The following is a 15,567-nucleotide window of genomic DNA, read 5'->3' as shown; positions in this document are numbered from 1 at the left end:
TGACAGGGTTAGCTTCAGGTCCATTGGGTGCCCGTATGTACTTGGGGAAGAGTTTGGGCACTTTCCTGAAATAGAGTGGGGTGAGTTGGGGGTTACACTATCCCACCAAGCACAGGGGCTGATGTCCCACCCCCAGGAGACACTCACACAGGCGTGTCCCGGGTGCCCTGCAGCAGCTGGGCCAGCTCCATGCGCTGTGGTGCACCAGGCTGCAGGTCGGTGGTGTGCCTGTCGAAGGTGTGCTCCACCGTGCCCCCCTTGCCCGGGTCCCTGCAGAGGAGAAGCTCAGTGCATGCAATGAGGTGCAGGTAGGGCTGCACATCCCCTTCCCAGGCTGGTGGTACCTCTGGAAGTTCCAGGTGAAGCGCAGGGTGATGTCAGAGGAGCCGTTCTGCAGCTCCCGCCTCATCTGCTCACGGCTAGGGGGGCTGATGCTCCACAGTGAGCCCGAGCTGCCCTCGATGTGTGCAGTCACGATGTCCTCGTAGTCGTAGAGGGAGATGAACTGCATGGCTACCTGCCACCGGGAGCGACACAGCTCAGACACCACCCTGGAGGCTCTGCAACCCCTCCCCATGCACCCAGCAGGATGGAATGGGTGGGTTTGGGGTGCTAGGGGGGATTTACCGGCTGCCTCTCGAACTTAGCAGTGAGAGCTTCGTATTCCTGAGGGGTGAAGGGCTCGATGGACTGCTGCTGGGCGCTCATGGTGAACAGTGGCTAGAGAAGACAGGGTCCATCAGTCAGGCAACAGACCCTAGAGTCCCATCAGAGGGACCTCAGTGTCCTGGCTGGGCACCCCAGGGCCCACCCTAGCACCCTCACCTCATACCCCCCAAGCTGGAGGGTGACGGTGACGTCGATGGGGTGGTTGACGACACCCACCACAGAGCGCACCAGTGACATGAAGAGCAGTGGGAACCAGATGATGGCCACAAGGAAGAGGATGATGAGGCCTCCCATGCCATATTTGACAATCTTCTTCTTCTTCTGCCCCTTGGGCTGGGGGTATTTCTGCAAGGGGGTAGGCAGCACATGGTGTTGGGCGGGCTTGGTGGGACCCCAAGCAACAAAGGGCTTAGTGGGGGGTATAGGAGGGATGTACCTTCTCAGTCTCACGGCTGCACTTGATGATGAAGATGTTGGCATAGATATCATCCACACACATCCAGTTGGAAAGGGACAGGGTGGTGTCTGTCCAGACCCAGTCCATGACAGCTCGCAGCTCCACCAGAAAGGGCACAAGGCGAAACCTGGTGGGGACACAGGGGGAGGGGGGTGGTACAGCACCCTTGGGGTGCCCATGGGTCCCCACAGTCCCATGCCATACCCCTGGAAGAGGAAGAGGTTGAGGTGGTTGTATTTCTTGGTGAGGAAGTTGCCCAGGACGTGGGTGGGGTAGCCACAGCGGATCTGGTAGGCTGACAGGGCGAAGTAGATGCACTTCACAAAGTACCACAGCTGAGCCACTGTGTTGAGGCTGAATAACCTGCAGGAGAGACGTGTCACCCCTCAGCTACCTGCCTGGCCAGCCTGGACCACCACATGGGCTTGGGGACCACCTCAAGGACCATGCTATTCCCTGGGGGGACATCCTCAGGGGATGCTTGATACCTTTCAGTGACAGCTGGCAGGATGAAGAACATCCAGATGTGGATGCCAAAGACCAGGAAGACCTGGAAGATGAGCTTGCCCAGCACGGTCTTGCGGAGATAGAGCGCTCGATCGATGACCATGGTGCTGAACTGGATGAGCAGCATGACCAGGAAAGCCTCTGGCACTTGGTTATCCGACAGCGAGGAGGTGATGTCAGCGGCCGCCGAGTGTTTCTGGGATGTACGAGAGGTCAGGATATGGCCCAGCCTCACCCCGTGGCAGGGGCTGGCCAGGCAGTGCCCTGCAGGACCCCCTGCTCACCCCAAAGGCCCAGAAGCCAAAGATGATGATGATGAAGTCGACCACGTCAGCCAGGAACATAAAGGCATAGACATCGGTGGCTGCACAGTGCTGCGTGTGCAGGATGCCTTGGAAGAACTCACGCACTGGTCTGTACGTTTGCTGCACCCTGCAGGGGACAGGACAGAGGAGATATGTGACCAGGACTGCCCCCTGCATCCCCAACCCCAACCAGCACCTCCAGGACTCACATGGTGAGGAAGAAGCACTTGATGCGCAACCCAAATGCCTTCAGCTTCCTCTGAGCATGGCTCTCTTCAGCCTCATCCTCTTCCTCCTCCTCCTTCTCTTCCTCCACCTCCCCATCCCCTGCAAGCGAGGCACAGCATGGGTGACAGCCAGAGTGCTTGCAGCACATCCTGCCCTGGGGGACATCTTGCCTCTCACCAGGGCACTAGGGCTGAGAAGTGCTCACCATCCCCTGGAGTCACCTCTGGAACTGCCTCCAGTTGCTTCCTCCCCTGCCTGCTGCACCTGAAGCGGAGCTGTGTGGCTCTTCCTTCTTCCTGCCCTACAGCATCACCCTCTGGCTCCGTTCCCACGGCTGTTTCCAGTGCTCCTGGCTCTGCTGATCCCTCTGTCCCCTCCTCAGCCACTGACAGTGGTGGGGAAGCTGCTTCCTCCTGGCTCTCCCCCTCTTCCTTATCCTCCTCCTTGGCCTCAGTCTTCTTCTTGGGGAAGGGACGTTCCTTGTGGTCCCACAGCCCATAGGACTGCAGAAGGACATGGTCAGGAGGATGGAGGTTCCCCCCTCAGCCCCACACACCTCAGCCTCCACCCCACAGCATCCGCTCCCAACCAGGTGGGAGACCACAGCAGAGCCACCCACTGGCTGCTCTCCAGAGCCCCCAGGAGCACCTCCAGCTCCTCCAAAACACCCACCCAGGCACTGCCCATGCCCCAAGGCTCACCAGCAGCAGGGAGCGATGGAAGAAGAGGGCCAGGAGCTGCAGGAGGTCACACTTCATGTAGCGGTTGCTCTTCTCCAAGCCCAGGATGCGTGGTGGGAAGAAGGGCCTGCCCTCATAGCGCAGCAGCATGGTATAGTCATTCCATGGGAAGAAGCCAAATTGGAAAAGGTATTTCACCACCACTGTCACCTGTGGGGACACTGGGGTCAGTGGGTGGCAGTGGGGGCTGAGTGGCATCATCCTCTTGCTGGCCACCCCCTGCCCACCTCAGTGAAGATGATGGCAGTCATCCAGAAGCGCTTGGTGGGCCGAGGGATGGAGAGCATGGCCCAGAGGAAGACAAGGATGGGCAGGAAGACAGAGATGATGGAGGCTGTCACCATGTTGTTGAGGATGATGATGAAGTAGCAGAGCAGCTCAGAGTGGGCAGCCACACAGTGGTACACAGCTAGGATCAGCTTCAGGAACCGATTGTGGGACTGGTAGAACTGCTGTGACTCCTCCAGCTCGGGAAAGTACAGCCGCCTGTGGGGTGCAGGGGAGGGTGAGCCACCCCTGCTGCCCTCCAGCCCCATCCCCAGTGTCCCTACACCCCCATACCTGCTCATGAGGAGCTCACTAGCTGTCCGGCTGCGGTTCTGGGGCAGAGCCAGTAGCTCCTGAGACCCAGCCACGTCCTCCTGCAACCCCCAGGTCGTCACCTGCTCCTCGCTGATGGTGGGAGTGGCTCCTTGGTGCCCACTGGGGATGGCAGATGGACAGGGGTGATCCCTCTGCCCACCCACCCCTGCCTGAGGTACTGCCAGCTGCCCCCTCAGGGGGTATCTATGCACCTGCCTGGAAGCAGTGCCATTTTGGGAATCCAATCTCTGTGAGCTTGACTCCTCTAGGGACTCCTCTGGCGGCGGCAGGTATAGCTCATCCAGGACCCCACGGTGCATATCCTCTCCCTGTGGGCAAGCAAAGTGTCAGTGCCACCGCAGACCTGCCACCCCCTTGTGCCCTGGTGTGTCCCCAGGGCTCACAGTGGCCAGGCGGCGAGTGAGGACGTATCTCTCGAGGCGCAGGACGGTGGACATGTCGCTGTGCTCCTGGGTGCAGGCGTCCAGCCACTGAGTCAGCCCATCCACCACGGCGCAGCACAGCACCCGCAGGAACCGCAGTGTGTTCAGCGCCCGCTGCAGCACATTGCTGTGCTCTGACAGCATGAAAACAGGGGTGGGAGGTCACTTGGTGCCCACTCAGACCACCCCAGGACCACCCCGTGCTCCAGTGCTGTTGCACACCTACCAGAGCCTTCTGTATCCTCCTGGCCTTCAGTCTCTTCGGGTGACTCTAACTCCTCCTCTCTCTCTCCACTGTCTCCTGTAAGGGTCAGATCCCCCAGGGAAGGGGTAGCAGTGACTCAGTAGAGGATGGACATAATTTTTAGAGGTCTCCCAAAATCATCCTGCTCATCACTCCTTCCCCTCAACACTCCATCCCTTGTCCATCCACATCCAGCTTAAAAACCAATGTGGGCACCAAAGAAGCTGCACAGCTTGTGCCCAACCCCACTGTAGCCTTCAGAGAATACACACACACACAGGGATCCCCACTGCCAGGACAAACAGCAGCCACCAGGCAGGGCTGTGTCCCCTCCCAGCCCCATTTTGGGGTGTCAGACACACCTGCAGCACTCTCAGCACTGGGTTGCTCCATCTGCTCCTGCTGCCTCAGCGCTGTCCTGGTGCTGGTCACCCAGGCCTGGTAGACAAGCTGGAGGGGGGAGAGGGGTCATGAGCACCCTGTGGGCACCACCAGCCATCCACAGCCCCCCACAGCCCTCCAGCCATGCCCACCTGGAAGGCACTCTGCCTCTCCGGCCGTGGCTCCTCCTGTACCGACACTGCATCCTCCTCCTCCTCACTGTCCGACTCAAAGAGGAAGTATTCCCCAGAGTGCAGCACTGCCAAGGTGGCACAGGGTGGGTCACAGCGTGGCCAGTGCCATGGCAGGGGTGTCACAGCATAGCCAGTGCCCAGGGTGGCCCTGCTGCCATCTCTCAGGGTTCTCTGCCTGGCACCATGCTGAGCACACCCCCATTGGGGACACCATGGCCAACAACTCAACTACCACATCCCCAGAGTGAAGTTCCTCCAGCATCAGCATTCAGAGGTGACTGACACCAGTAAACCCAAACCCAACCTGGCACCCCCAGTCCACCAACCCTTTAGTGCTGTGGAGCAGAGAAGCTGTGGTTAGTGCCCTGCAGCCGAGCATGGGGACAGGACATGCAGGGTGTCACCTCACCGAAAGCACTGCCACCACCACTCCCCGCAGCTGTTAGTGGTCCTGACGGGAGGACCTGCCCGAGGGGCTGAGCCCTGTTATGGCCCCTGTGCCGGGGCAGTACCTGCAGCGTGGTCTAACCATGTCCGCCACCACCGCTCTCTCTGCCGGGACGGGTCTGCCGGACCACCGGGTGCTGTGGGACAGCAGATGGGGCTGAAAACGGTCACACTCACTGCACCCACCCCAGTGTTGGAGGGAGTCACTGGGACAGGAAGTGGGGTCACCACAATGCTCCATGGTGCACCCACCCCAGTGTGGGGGGCGGCAGGAGACAAGGAGGGGAGTCAGCACCATGCTCCACAGGGTGCCCACTCCGGTGTGGGAGGAGTCATGGGGACAAGGAGAGGAGTCACCAAAATGCTCCATGGTGCACCCACCCCGGAGTGGGGGGAGGCAGGAGACAAGGAGTGGGGTCACCAAAATACTCCGTAGGGCTCCATCTCTGATGGGTGTCAGCAATTGGTCACACTCCTGTGTGTCCAGAGAGAGATTAGGGACACACAGGAGTGACCCTCCAGCTCTCACCTGTCCTGCCCTCATCCTGCCCCTCGCTGGTGCTGCAGGGCAGTCGCTCCTGGTGGTACTTCTGCTGCTTGGCTCGGATCCGCTCCATCCTGCAGGCAAAGGATGCTGTGAGAGCCACTGTCCCACATCCCTACTGGGGGCACCCCCATGTGCACAGTGGTGTCCCAAGGTGCTGGTGGCTGCAGGGAGAGGGGCCCCAGTGCCCCCCCAAAACCCACTCACTGTCGCTTCAGCTGGGCCAGAGACTTCATCTCAGCTCGCTGATGCAAACGCAAGTTCTTGGTGACACTGGCCTTGAACAGTGCAACACCTCTGCAGGGACAGCAATGGTGAAAGAGTGAAGGAGACACCTTGGCACCCACAGGGAACCTCCAGGACCCCAATCCCACCTGGAAGCCTGCAGGGTAGAGGCTTGGAAATCCTGCATGACGTGCAAGTAGTAGTAGCTGAGGAAGATGCGGCGCTGGAGCAGCAGGAAGAAGAAGCAGATGCTGTCCCAGATGACTCCTGCCTCCTCCACAGGCAGTGAGCAGTCACGGTCCTTGCCCATCTCCTTGGCTGGCAGACAGAAGTTCAGGTACAGGTCAGGCAGCAGCCCCAACCCCTCCAGTCCCCCTCAGACCAGCAACTCACGGTCATAGTAGCCAGTGACAGTGCAGACAAGACTGAAGAGTTGGATCACCCAACAGAAGTTGCTCTGCATCTGCTGCACGAAGACACAGGAGAGGAGCTGTGAGGAGAGAAAGCATACAAAGGGTTGGTCACCACTCAGCCCCAGCCCACAGTGGCACTGAGGAGCTCAGTAGGGATCACAACTGACCGAGAGCATGTTTTTGGAGATGATGACAGTGACGTTGTAGAGGATAAGGCAGTCCCAGAGGACGAGGCGGGAGCGTGCGGGCCGGCGCAGCGTGGCAGTGCCAAACAGGAGGAGGTAGAAGCAGGCCAGCAGGTAGCCAAGGCCAAAAAGGCTGACACGGGTGGCCCCAGTGATGAAGACCACCACCAGGACGAGCCAGAAGAGGTAGCGGAAGACCACCACCTTCACCATGTCCAGGTAGGACCTGCAGGATGGGGTGCTCAGAGCAGGGGTCCTGACCCCACCCAGTGCCAACTTGGGCTTAGGGTGCAACAAGGTGCTACCCTACACCCCAGCGTGGTCACAGTCCCCACATCAGCCCTATCTTGGGGGACAAAGTGCCTTGTCTATGGGGTTCCAACATCTACACGGGTCCAACGACATCACCACATGTGTCTGGACCACTGCATCTCCTTTCAGGGTGATCCTGCCCCAGTCTGGGAGCACCATTCTAGTGGCAGGGAGTCCTGCTCCAGCCATGGTGGGTGTCCTGTCCCAGCATTGGAGGGATGGCTTACCCGGTCCAAAGGGCTCCCAACCTCATCCTAGGGGATCTCAGCCCAGCAGGTCCCACCTACTGCCTGAGGGTCCCATCCTGCCCCTACCCCAAGGGATTCGATCCCAGGGGAGTGTCCCATCCCAGGGTGGGTCCCATCCTGTCCATACAGGATGCAAAGGGTCCCATCCTAGGGAGGAGAGGATCCCATTCCAAGCGTGGGGTCACAGTCTGTCCATGCCCCAAGGGGTCCCATCCTGGGGAGGTTCCATCCTGACCATGCCCCAAGGGGTCTCACCCAGGGTGGGATCCCACCCCCATGTCCCCAGCCTGGGTTGGGGTGCTGTGCCGTGGACACCCACCGGCAGTGGATGAAGTTGGGAGTGGGGTTGTGGGGGTCCCGTTCCAGGTCGAGGCGGTCGCTGTTGTCACCTGCTGCCTGCAGCCACACCTCGGAGCGCTCGGCCTCGAACAACCCCCTCCACTGCTGGGCCACGCACAGCAGCAGCACGAAGTCATCTGCAGGCACAGGGCTCAGCCAGGGGCTGGGGGGACTGCTAGGCCACGCCCCCTCCCCAAAGAGTGGGGCATCCCAGCCCACTCTCCCTCAGGATGTGGGATTTGTTATTTCCCTCCATGGTTATTTCCCAGGCATGGTTTTCCCAGGGAAATCCTCCTGCGGGTGTGATTTCAAACAAGCTCTTCCCTCAAAAGGGCAAGGCTCTCCTCCCCAAAATGGGGTAGGGATATCCCACAGCTCCTCCCCAAAAGGGGTATCACTTAAGCTCCACCTCCAAGGGGGTGGGACTCAAAGCTGCTCCCACACCTCCTGCCTGCCCTCCCCTCTGCTCACCCTTCTGGGGGCAGAATGGAACCCCCCCAATGACTGGGGGTGCACCAGGGGCATAGGGGTGACAGGGGCTGGAATAGAGGGACAGGGCACCCAGCAGGCAGGGGCTACCAACCAGGGTTAGGGGTGACCCATGGGCCGGGGGTTGTCAGAGACTGATGTAGAGGCACAAGGCACCCTGTGGGCAGGACACTGCCATGGGCTGGGGCACCCCAAAAGCAGGGGGATGCCAGGAACTGGGGCACCCCATGAGCAGTAGCATCTCAGGGGCTGGAGTAGGGAAACAGGGCATCTCATGGGCAGGGGGCTACCAGGGGTTGTGGCACCCTGTAGGCAGGGGACTGCTGAGGGCTGGAGTAGGGTGACAGAGCACTCATGAGCAGGGGTTGCCGGGGCTGGGGCACCCCAAGAGCAGAGGCATCCCAGGGGCTGGAGCAGGGGGACAAGGCCCCCTGTGGTTGTAGCACCTCGTGGGCAGGGGACTGCCAGGCTACGGAGAATTACTCACTGATGAGACTGGTGGATTTGGGTGCCACGAAGAAGTCAGGCAGGTAGAGCCACTTGATGAGTGCCGAGTTGATGGGGAGAGCCTGACTCCAGCGCCATGGATAGTCTGGGGACGGTCCAGAGGCCACACTCAGCGCCAGCCCCTTCCTCCCCCTGATCCCCAGAATGCTTGGTGCCCACCAGTGCCCCTTACCCACGCAGAGGGCAGGCGGCATGCCCACGCACAGCAGATACTGGTAGAGGAAGAAGATGACAAGGAAGAGGCAGTACTTGGGCCAGAGGCGAGCGATGGCCGCACGGCGCCGCCGTGTCAGGATGACGACCAGCCAGCAGCCGTGCAGGATCACCAGCAGGTTCATTCGCTGCCCGATCACATTCACTGTCATCAGGAAGCAGATCTGGGGGGCAGGGAGGTGCAGAGGCTCAGTGCTGGGGTGCTGTGAGCAGTGGGACCCCTCTATGGTATCCCTGCTCCTCACCTCCAAGCCAAACTTGTAGTAGAAGTAGTTGAGGAAGTACTTGGCACAGCTGACTAGCCCATGGTCGAGGTGCTGACGGGAGATGTCCTCAAAGATGGTCTCAGTGACAGGAGCCACCAGCTGGTGCTGCTTGCGGTGGTAGTGCTGGCGCCGGTACACTACTGCCTCGAACACCAGCAGGAGCAGCACCAGGAGGTGGTTCTGGGGGGGTGAGGGGAGGGTCAGGACCAAGGCGTGATGCCAGGCATCTCCCCCAGGGTGGTCACCTTAAATGGGATGCCCAGGACCACAGCATGAAGCTCGGCATCCCCTCAGGCGGTCCCCAGAAAGGGATGCTCAGAACCACAGTATGATGCCAGGCATCCCCTCAGGTCATCCTCATAGAGGGGATGCTCAGGAGCACAGTGTGCCACCAAGCATCAAGCCAGGTAGTCCCCACAGAGGGGAGGCTCAGTCAGGACCACACCATGATGCTGGGCATCTCCTCAGGTGGTCCCCACAGAGGGATGTTTAGGACCACAATGTGACATCAAGCATCAACCCTGTGGTCCTCATAAAGAGGATGCTCAGGATCACAGCATGATGCTGGGCATTCCCCCAGGTGATCCCTGCAGAGAGGATGCTCAGGACCCCACTGTGCCATTAAGCATCAAACCAGGTGGTCGCCCCAATGTCCCTGTGCTCACCTGGATGTATCCCAGGTTGGGAAACCCCTTCCGGATGCCAAACCAGTTGGCAGGATCCACAGGACCATGGTACAGTGTGGAGTTGACTAACTCCTCCAGGTTCAGGTTGGTTTCATTGAGGAGGGGCTGCAAAGAGGAGCACCACGGGATGTCAGAACCCCCTGGACATGCCACCAGACTCCAGCCAGGGAACCCCCCATGCAGCCAGAACCACCCCAACAACCAGATATCCCCTAAGCACCTGGGTGCAGTTGCTGGAGTACTGGCTGGGGTCGACAATCTCAAGCTGGTAGAGCATCTTACAGACGATGATGATGCAGGTCCAGACAGTGGAGAGGCAGGAGGCCATGTGGCGGAAGCGGCAGTAGGGCATGGCGAAGGCCCACAGCAGCACCAGCAAGAAGTTCATCAGGGAGACCTGGGGCAGAGATCATGTCAGCACCCCTGGTGCTGGCTGAGCCCCAAAGCACAGCACCCCAAGGCAGTTACCTCCTGCAGGGCCACCCAGACAGTGTAGAGAGCCACCAGCTTGAGGATGTGGAGCTCCAGCAGACGTCCCACAAAGACCTGCCCACGGGTCAGCATATCCGAGAAGGTCCAGCCCAGCACAATCAGGCGCTCCAGCACCAGCCCCCACTTGTCAGGCACTGTGGGGACATAGACTCTCATGGACATCTCCACAGCCATTCTGGGCCAGAGGACACCCCAACGCACCCCTGTATCCTCCCTTCCTTGGGAAACACCCTAATCCATTCCCACAACCTCCCACACCTGGAGGACATCCTAATCCATCTCTGCAACCCCTAGTCCCAGCCTGGTTTGCAGGACAGTCCAATCCATCCCCATACCCTCCCAGCTCAGAGAATACTCCAATCCATTGTCATCTTTCCATGCTTGGAGAACACCCCAACCCATTCCCACAATCTCCCACACTTGGAAGACATCCCAATCCATTCCTGCACCCCCCAAGTCTCTTTCTGGCTCAGAAGACATTCTAATCCATCCCCATATCCTCCCAGATTTGAAGGACATCCCAATCCATCCCCATACCCTCCTAGTCCCTTCCCGACATGGAAGATGCTACAATCCATCCCTGCTTCCCTCTCAGCCCATTCCTGTCTCAGAGGACTTCGCAATTCATCCCCATACCCTGTAAGCCTATTCCTGGCTTGGAGCACACCCCAATTCATCTCCATACCCTCCCACACTTGGAGGTCATCACAAATCCGTTTCACCACTTGCCCAGTTCCCTCCTACCTTGGAGGATACCCCATCCCACCCCATCCCTGCCCAGTACCCTGTGATTCGGCATCGGAGTCTCCAGTCTCAGCGTTCTCGGCAGCAGCTGCATTTTTTTTTCCATGCAGCTCCTCAGGCCTGAGGGGAGAAGGGGAGGAGGGCTCAGAGCAGGGATAGGGGACTTGTTGTGCAGGGGGGGTCACCCAGCAGGAGTCCTACCTGGGCATGTGGCAGGAGGATGGAACGGAAGAGGGGATGCGCTCCACGTCAGTGATGCGCATGAAGGGCTGGTGGAAGTAATGGAGCTGGAGGATGCAGGCCAGGAGGAAGAAGCCTGGGATGAGGGTGCTGGAGAAGAGCTTGGAGACGCTGAACTGCTCCAGGCCCAGGTCGCTCAGCCTGGATGAAGAGGGGAGGGTCAACACAGGGCCACATCCCACACCACATTGGCATCGAGACCCCATGCTGGGGCTCAACCCCAACCCACTCCATGCCTCCATTTCCCCATGTGCAACCCATTCCTTGGCCATGCCCTCATGCCAGCCCAGGACTGGTGTCAGCAGGGACACCACAGGACACTCACTGGTGATCAGTGAGGCCTGTCAGGTTCCTCCAGTACACAGGGAAGTCTTCAAATTGGAAGGTGTAGATGGCGATGAGCACCAGCATGGTGTAGGCCACCACCAGCCACCAGAAGCCTCTCAGCACCTTGCGCCACAGGCTGTAGTACACCTGTAGGGACAGTGACATCAGCAAGGCCACCCTGGAGATGGCAATGGATCCCTAGAGTTCTCATCCTCAATACCTGGAAGAGGATGAGGCAGAGGAGGAAGAGGAGCATGTAGACAATCTTGTAGATGACAAGGCGGCCGGCGAAGCTCACCACGATGAACATACCAGCACAGACACAGATCCAGTACTTGGCATAGAAGTCCTTCACCAGCCCTCCCAGTGCCTTCAGCACATCCCTCTGCTGGCTGGGCTCTGGGGGGCATGCAGGGAGCTGCAGGCAGCTGGGCAGGAGGCACCCACGGGTGCTCACACCATGGGGATGTTCCACCTGATGCAGTGTGGGGTAACGCTGCGAGCCCTCACCTGAATCTGTGACGGTCACCTCCAGGAGTGGAGTGGTTGGGCACCTCCTTGTTAACAGCTTCTCCTTAACGAACTGCCTCAGCAGCAGCCAGAAGGTGAGGGTGAGCAGGAGCTGTGGGGACAGGTGGTGAGTAGGGACAGCTAAGTGCTGGCACAGATAGAGACGGGGACAGCCCCATGCTTACCTTCGCCCCCAGGTCCAGGCAGGGGTACTTGGGGTGCACCAGCCCCAGCTGCTCGAGGCTCATTAAGCCTACCCTGGTGGGCAGCTCAGGGGCTAGATCCATGGCCCAGACATACTGCACACTGCACAGGGTGATGCCATAGAGGAGCAGGAAGGGGGAGCAGAGCATGGCGAAGTGGCGGCGGCTCCGCACTATCCAGATGAGGCACGACCAGAGCAGCAGCACAAAGGTCAGCCAGCTGTGGTAGGTGATGCTCCACACCTGTGGGATGGGGCCACTCATTCAGGCTTGACCCAGGAAGTGTCCCCCATGTCTGTGCTCCCTCCCCATGTCCCCTTAGCCCCTTACCATCATGGCAATAAGGGCACTGATGTAGCTTTGCTTCATGAAGACGTGGCCCAGGGCATGCAGGGGCAGCCGCTCTGACAGATGACTCCTGCCTGGCATGGGGAGGGGACCATGAGGCACCCCCTGGCCTGCAGACAGGGTTTAGGAGGGGGAGGCAGAGGGGTTGGGCTTACCCAGCTGTGAACCCCTTAGCCCCTTACCATCATGGCAATAAGGGCACTGATGTAGCTTTGCTTCATGAAGACGTGGCCCAGGGCATGCAGGGGCAGCCGCTCTGACAGATGACTCCTGCCTGGCATGGGGAGGGGACCATGAGGCACCCCCTGGCCTGCAGACAGGGTTTAGGAGGGGGAGGCAGAGGGGTTGGGCTTACCCAGCTGTGAAGAGTTGCCCATGGACGGTCAAGTCATGGACGGTGCAGTTCTCAGCGCCGCTGACTGGCTTCCCAGTGCTGGGGGACAGCATGGGCTGGGGGGGCAGAGAGGGCTCAGAGCCCACCCTGGCACCCCCAGAGCACCCTGCACCAGCTCAGGCATCACTTCAGGGGCACAGTCGCCCAGACCCACCTTGGTGTCCTCAGCCACGCCATCAGTGTCCTTGGGCCAGCTCTCCAGTTCCACCAGCTCCCTCGCCGGAGGCTGTGCAGGCACCGCGGCTCTCTGCGAAGGGCAGGAGCCAGCTCAGGTCACCCTGCTGCCACCACCATGGAGCAGGATCATGCCCTGTCCCCCCACACCCTCCCTTCAGCTCCAGGGCTGGGACAGTCACAGCAGGGCACACTGGGCACCATCAGCAGAGGGTGCAGCTCAGCCCTGCAGCCACTCACCTTGTCATCCAACCAGCGATGCTTCACCAGTGTGGCCATGGTGTAGTAGAGGAGGAGCAGGATGCCAGGGTTGGCATAAACAGGCCAGGGGTGGTCAGTGTTGAGCTCCAGGACGTTGGGGTTGGAGCAGTTGTGGTACACGATGATATCCTTGAAGCCAAACAGCCTGTAGGGACAGAGGAGGTGGCATTATCCCTGCAACCAGGACCCCCATCATGAGTCAGGGTCCCATACTGGTGCTTGGCACCAAAGAGAGGCTCCATCCACCCTCCATGGGGTGGCATGGGGCAGCTCAAGCTGGGATGCTCAAGTACAGGGACCCACTCATAGATCCTTCCGTGGGACTCACCGTGCCCAAATGGTGGGGGGTGGGAAAACCCCTTGGATGAAGGGTGTTTGGTAGGCATAGAGGCAGAGGAGGTGAGCAGCAGTGTAGACACCAACGAGGACACAGAGGACGTTGAAGGCCTGGCGGCTGGTGGGGAGGTGACATGCCCACCATGTGCACAGCCCCACGAAGAGCAGGTAGTAGACGCTGGAGGAGGCGGAGGGCAGGGTGATCCCTGGGGAGCAGCGCCCCACTGGTGGTCAGTGCACAGCCCAGCATCACCCTGGACCCAGCAGCATCCCCCTGGACCAAGCATCCCCCCGGACCAAGCATTCCACACCCAGACCCAGCACCCTCTCCCCTGGACCAAGCAATCCCTCCCCCTTGGACCAGGCTTTCCTCCTTGGAGTGAAAATCTTTTCCCCTCAGATTGAGCATCACTCCTTCCATGGGCCAAGGACCTCTTCATGGACCAAGTTTTTCCCCTTGGACTAAATATATTCCAACCTCAGACCAAGCATTCGCCCCCTCTCCTTGGACCGAGCTTTCCCCTCTGAACTGAGCATCCCTCCCTCCATGGACTGAGCTTTCACCCTTGGACCAAGCATTCCTCCCTCCTCAGACCAAACATCACAACCCCTTTGGGTTGAGTGTGCCCACTTTGGGCCAAGCATCCCTACCCCTGGACCAAGCATCCCCCCTCGGACCAAGCTTTCCCCACTGGACTGAGCATCTTCCCCCTTGCACCAAGCACCCTTCCCCTTTGACTGAAATCCCTCCCACCAGCACTGCCCACCAAGGCCCCCTTCTCACCACATGCCCCCACATCCCATCCCCACCTGCCAAGACCAGCAGCAGGATGGCCAGTCCCTGCCCAGCCGCCCGGAGCAGCCAGTGAGCCTTCACCCTCAGCCTAGCCCTGAGTGGTGTGTCCGTGTTGCCCACGCGTCTGTGCCGCATCACCTCCTCCTCTTCCCTCTGCCAGGAGAGCGAGGAGAGCGGAGTGAGCCACATGACCCGACCTCAGGCTGCTCCCGGCCGTGCCTCAGTTTCCCCTGTGGCAGGAGGCAGAGGTGGCCGTGTGGGCAGGCATAGTGCCCGGCACCTGGCCGTGTTTATCTCATCAGCCGCCTGGAAAGCGCCTCCAAAGGGAGCCTATTTTTCTTGGCACTGCCACTCAAGTTCCCAGCACTGAGCTTTTTTCCAGGCTGCCTCCCGCGCTCACGGCAAAGGCATCTGCGAGCTGCTGCTCCAGTTACAGCCTGGCACGGCCCAAGCCAGGCACCACGGCATGGAGCAGTGGGAGCACCCCAAAACAGGGCTGAGCACCCAGGGGTGTTTGCTGGGCTGGGTCTGCCAGGGTGACCCCAGTGCCACCAGCCTGACCCGTTGGCACTGCCAGGCAGGGCTGGCATGACACGGCACAGCACCCAGCTCAAGCTGGGTGCCAGCACCCCACGATTTCCAGGCTCACTGTCCCGGCTGTTTGCCACGATCCCCACAGCAACACCGGAGCAAACACGGACACTCCTCCGCGGCTGAGTCACTGCAGCCCGTGTGAGCTGCTGTGATGATGACTGAGCCTCCAACGTGGCCAGAACTGCCCCAAACTGGGTCCCTGGCCACCGGCGACATACCCATGCCAAGTCCAGGTGTCCCCAGGGTGGGGACAGGAACCAGATGCCGCATCCCGGGGAGGGAACAGGGACCAGGAACCAGTCACAGGGAGAGGAAGCAGGGACCACAGACCAGTCGTGGAGAGGGGACAGGGACCAGGGACCAGTCACAGGGAGACAGGACAGGGACCAGGGACCAGTCACAGAGAGAGGGGACAGGGATCACGGAGCAGTCACAGAGAGAGGGGACAGAGACCACGGACCAGTCGCGGGGAGAGGGGACAGGGACAACGGCCCAGCCCCGGGGAAAGGACAGGGACCAGTCAC

At 60.2% G+C, this 15,567-nt stretch overlaps 1 protein-coding gene across 1 annotated transcript in view; it reads right to left on the bottom strand.

Moving 5' to 3' along the window:
- The window catches only part of PIEZO1 (piezo-type mechanosensitive ion channel component 1), a gene marked incomplete at its 5' end in the record, with an annotated part of 19,470 nt that overhangs the window by 1,564 nt on the left and 2,339 nt on the right, over positions 1-15,567 (bottom strand). Inside the window, 44 exons of the mRNA XM_009080696.1 lie at positions 1-65; positions 148-270; positions 345-517; positions 628-720; positions 826-1,014; positions 1,106-1,253; positions 1,331-1,489; positions 1,615-1,829; positions 1,918-2,065; positions 2,148-2,265; positions 2,372-2,669; positions 2,868-3,056; positions 3,134-3,392; positions 3,468-3,658; positions 3,701-3,817; positions 3,893-4,065; positions 4,158-4,232; positions 4,538-4,625; positions 4,709-4,815; positions 5,263-5,334; positions 5,727-5,815; positions 5,949-6,038; positions 6,116-6,284; positions 6,360-6,456; positions 6,547-6,790; positions 7,444-7,600; positions 8,440-8,544; positions 8,632-8,836; positions 8,918-9,118; positions 9,604-9,729; positions 9,845-10,021; positions 10,093-10,291; positions 11,062-11,241; positions 11,426-11,574; positions 11,648-11,826; positions 11,938-12,049; positions 12,123-12,383; positions 12,471-12,593; positions 12,671-12,758; positions 12,844-12,938; positions 13,037-13,129; positions 13,297-13,462; positions 13,646-13,859; positions 14,464-14,602. The exon at positions 1-65 is cut by the window's left edge and continues 6 nt beyond it. Coding sequence (XP_009078944.1) covers positions 1-65; positions 148-270; positions 345-517; positions 628-720; positions 826-1,014; positions 1,106-1,253; positions 1,331-1,489; positions 1,615-1,829; positions 1,918-2,065; positions 2,148-2,265; positions 2,372-2,669; positions 2,868-3,056; positions 3,134-3,392; positions 3,468-3,658; positions 3,701-3,817; positions 3,893-4,065; positions 4,158-4,232; positions 4,538-4,625; positions 4,709-4,815; positions 5,263-5,334; positions 5,727-5,815; positions 5,949-6,038; positions 6,116-6,284; positions 6,360-6,456; positions 6,547-6,790; positions 7,444-7,600; positions 8,440-8,544; positions 8,632-8,836; positions 8,918-9,118; positions 9,604-9,729; positions 9,845-10,021; positions 10,093-10,291; positions 11,062-11,241; positions 11,426-11,574; positions 11,648-11,826; positions 11,938-12,049; positions 12,123-12,383; positions 12,471-12,593; positions 12,671-12,758; positions 12,844-12,938; positions 13,037-13,129; positions 13,297-13,462; positions 13,646-13,859; positions 14,464-14,602 — 6,658 coding nt within the window. The remainder of the gene's footprint in view (positions 66-147; positions 271-344; positions 518-627; positions 721-825; positions 1,015-1,105; positions 1,254-1,330; positions 1,490-1,614; positions 1,830-1,917; positions 2,066-2,147; positions 2,266-2,371; positions 2,670-2,867; positions 3,057-3,133; positions 3,393-3,467; positions 3,659-3,700; positions 3,818-3,892; positions 4,066-4,157; positions 4,233-4,537; positions 4,626-4,708; positions 4,816-5,262; positions 5,335-5,726; positions 5,816-5,948; positions 6,039-6,115; positions 6,285-6,359; positions 6,457-6,546; positions 6,791-7,443; positions 7,601-8,439; positions 8,545-8,631; positions 8,837-8,917; positions 9,119-9,603; positions 9,730-9,844; positions 10,022-10,092; positions 10,292-11,061; positions 11,242-11,425; positions 11,575-11,647; positions 11,827-11,937; positions 12,050-12,122; positions 12,384-12,470; positions 12,594-12,670; positions 12,759-12,843; positions 12,939-13,036; positions 13,130-13,296; positions 13,463-13,645; positions 13,860-14,463; positions 14,603-15,567) is intronic.

This window comes from Acanthisitta chloris, unplaced genomic scaffold, assembly GCF_000695815.1.
Source record: "Acanthisitta chloris isolate BGI_N310 unplaced genomic scaffold, ASM69581v1 scaffold11530, whole genome shotgun sequence".
Lineage (NCBI taxonomy): Eukaryota > Metazoa > Chordata > Aves > Passeriformes > Acanthisittidae > Acanthisitta > Acanthisitta chloris.
The sequence above is the reverse complement of the archived record's forward strand: the minus strand, read 5'-3'. Positions and strand labels throughout refer to the sequence as shown.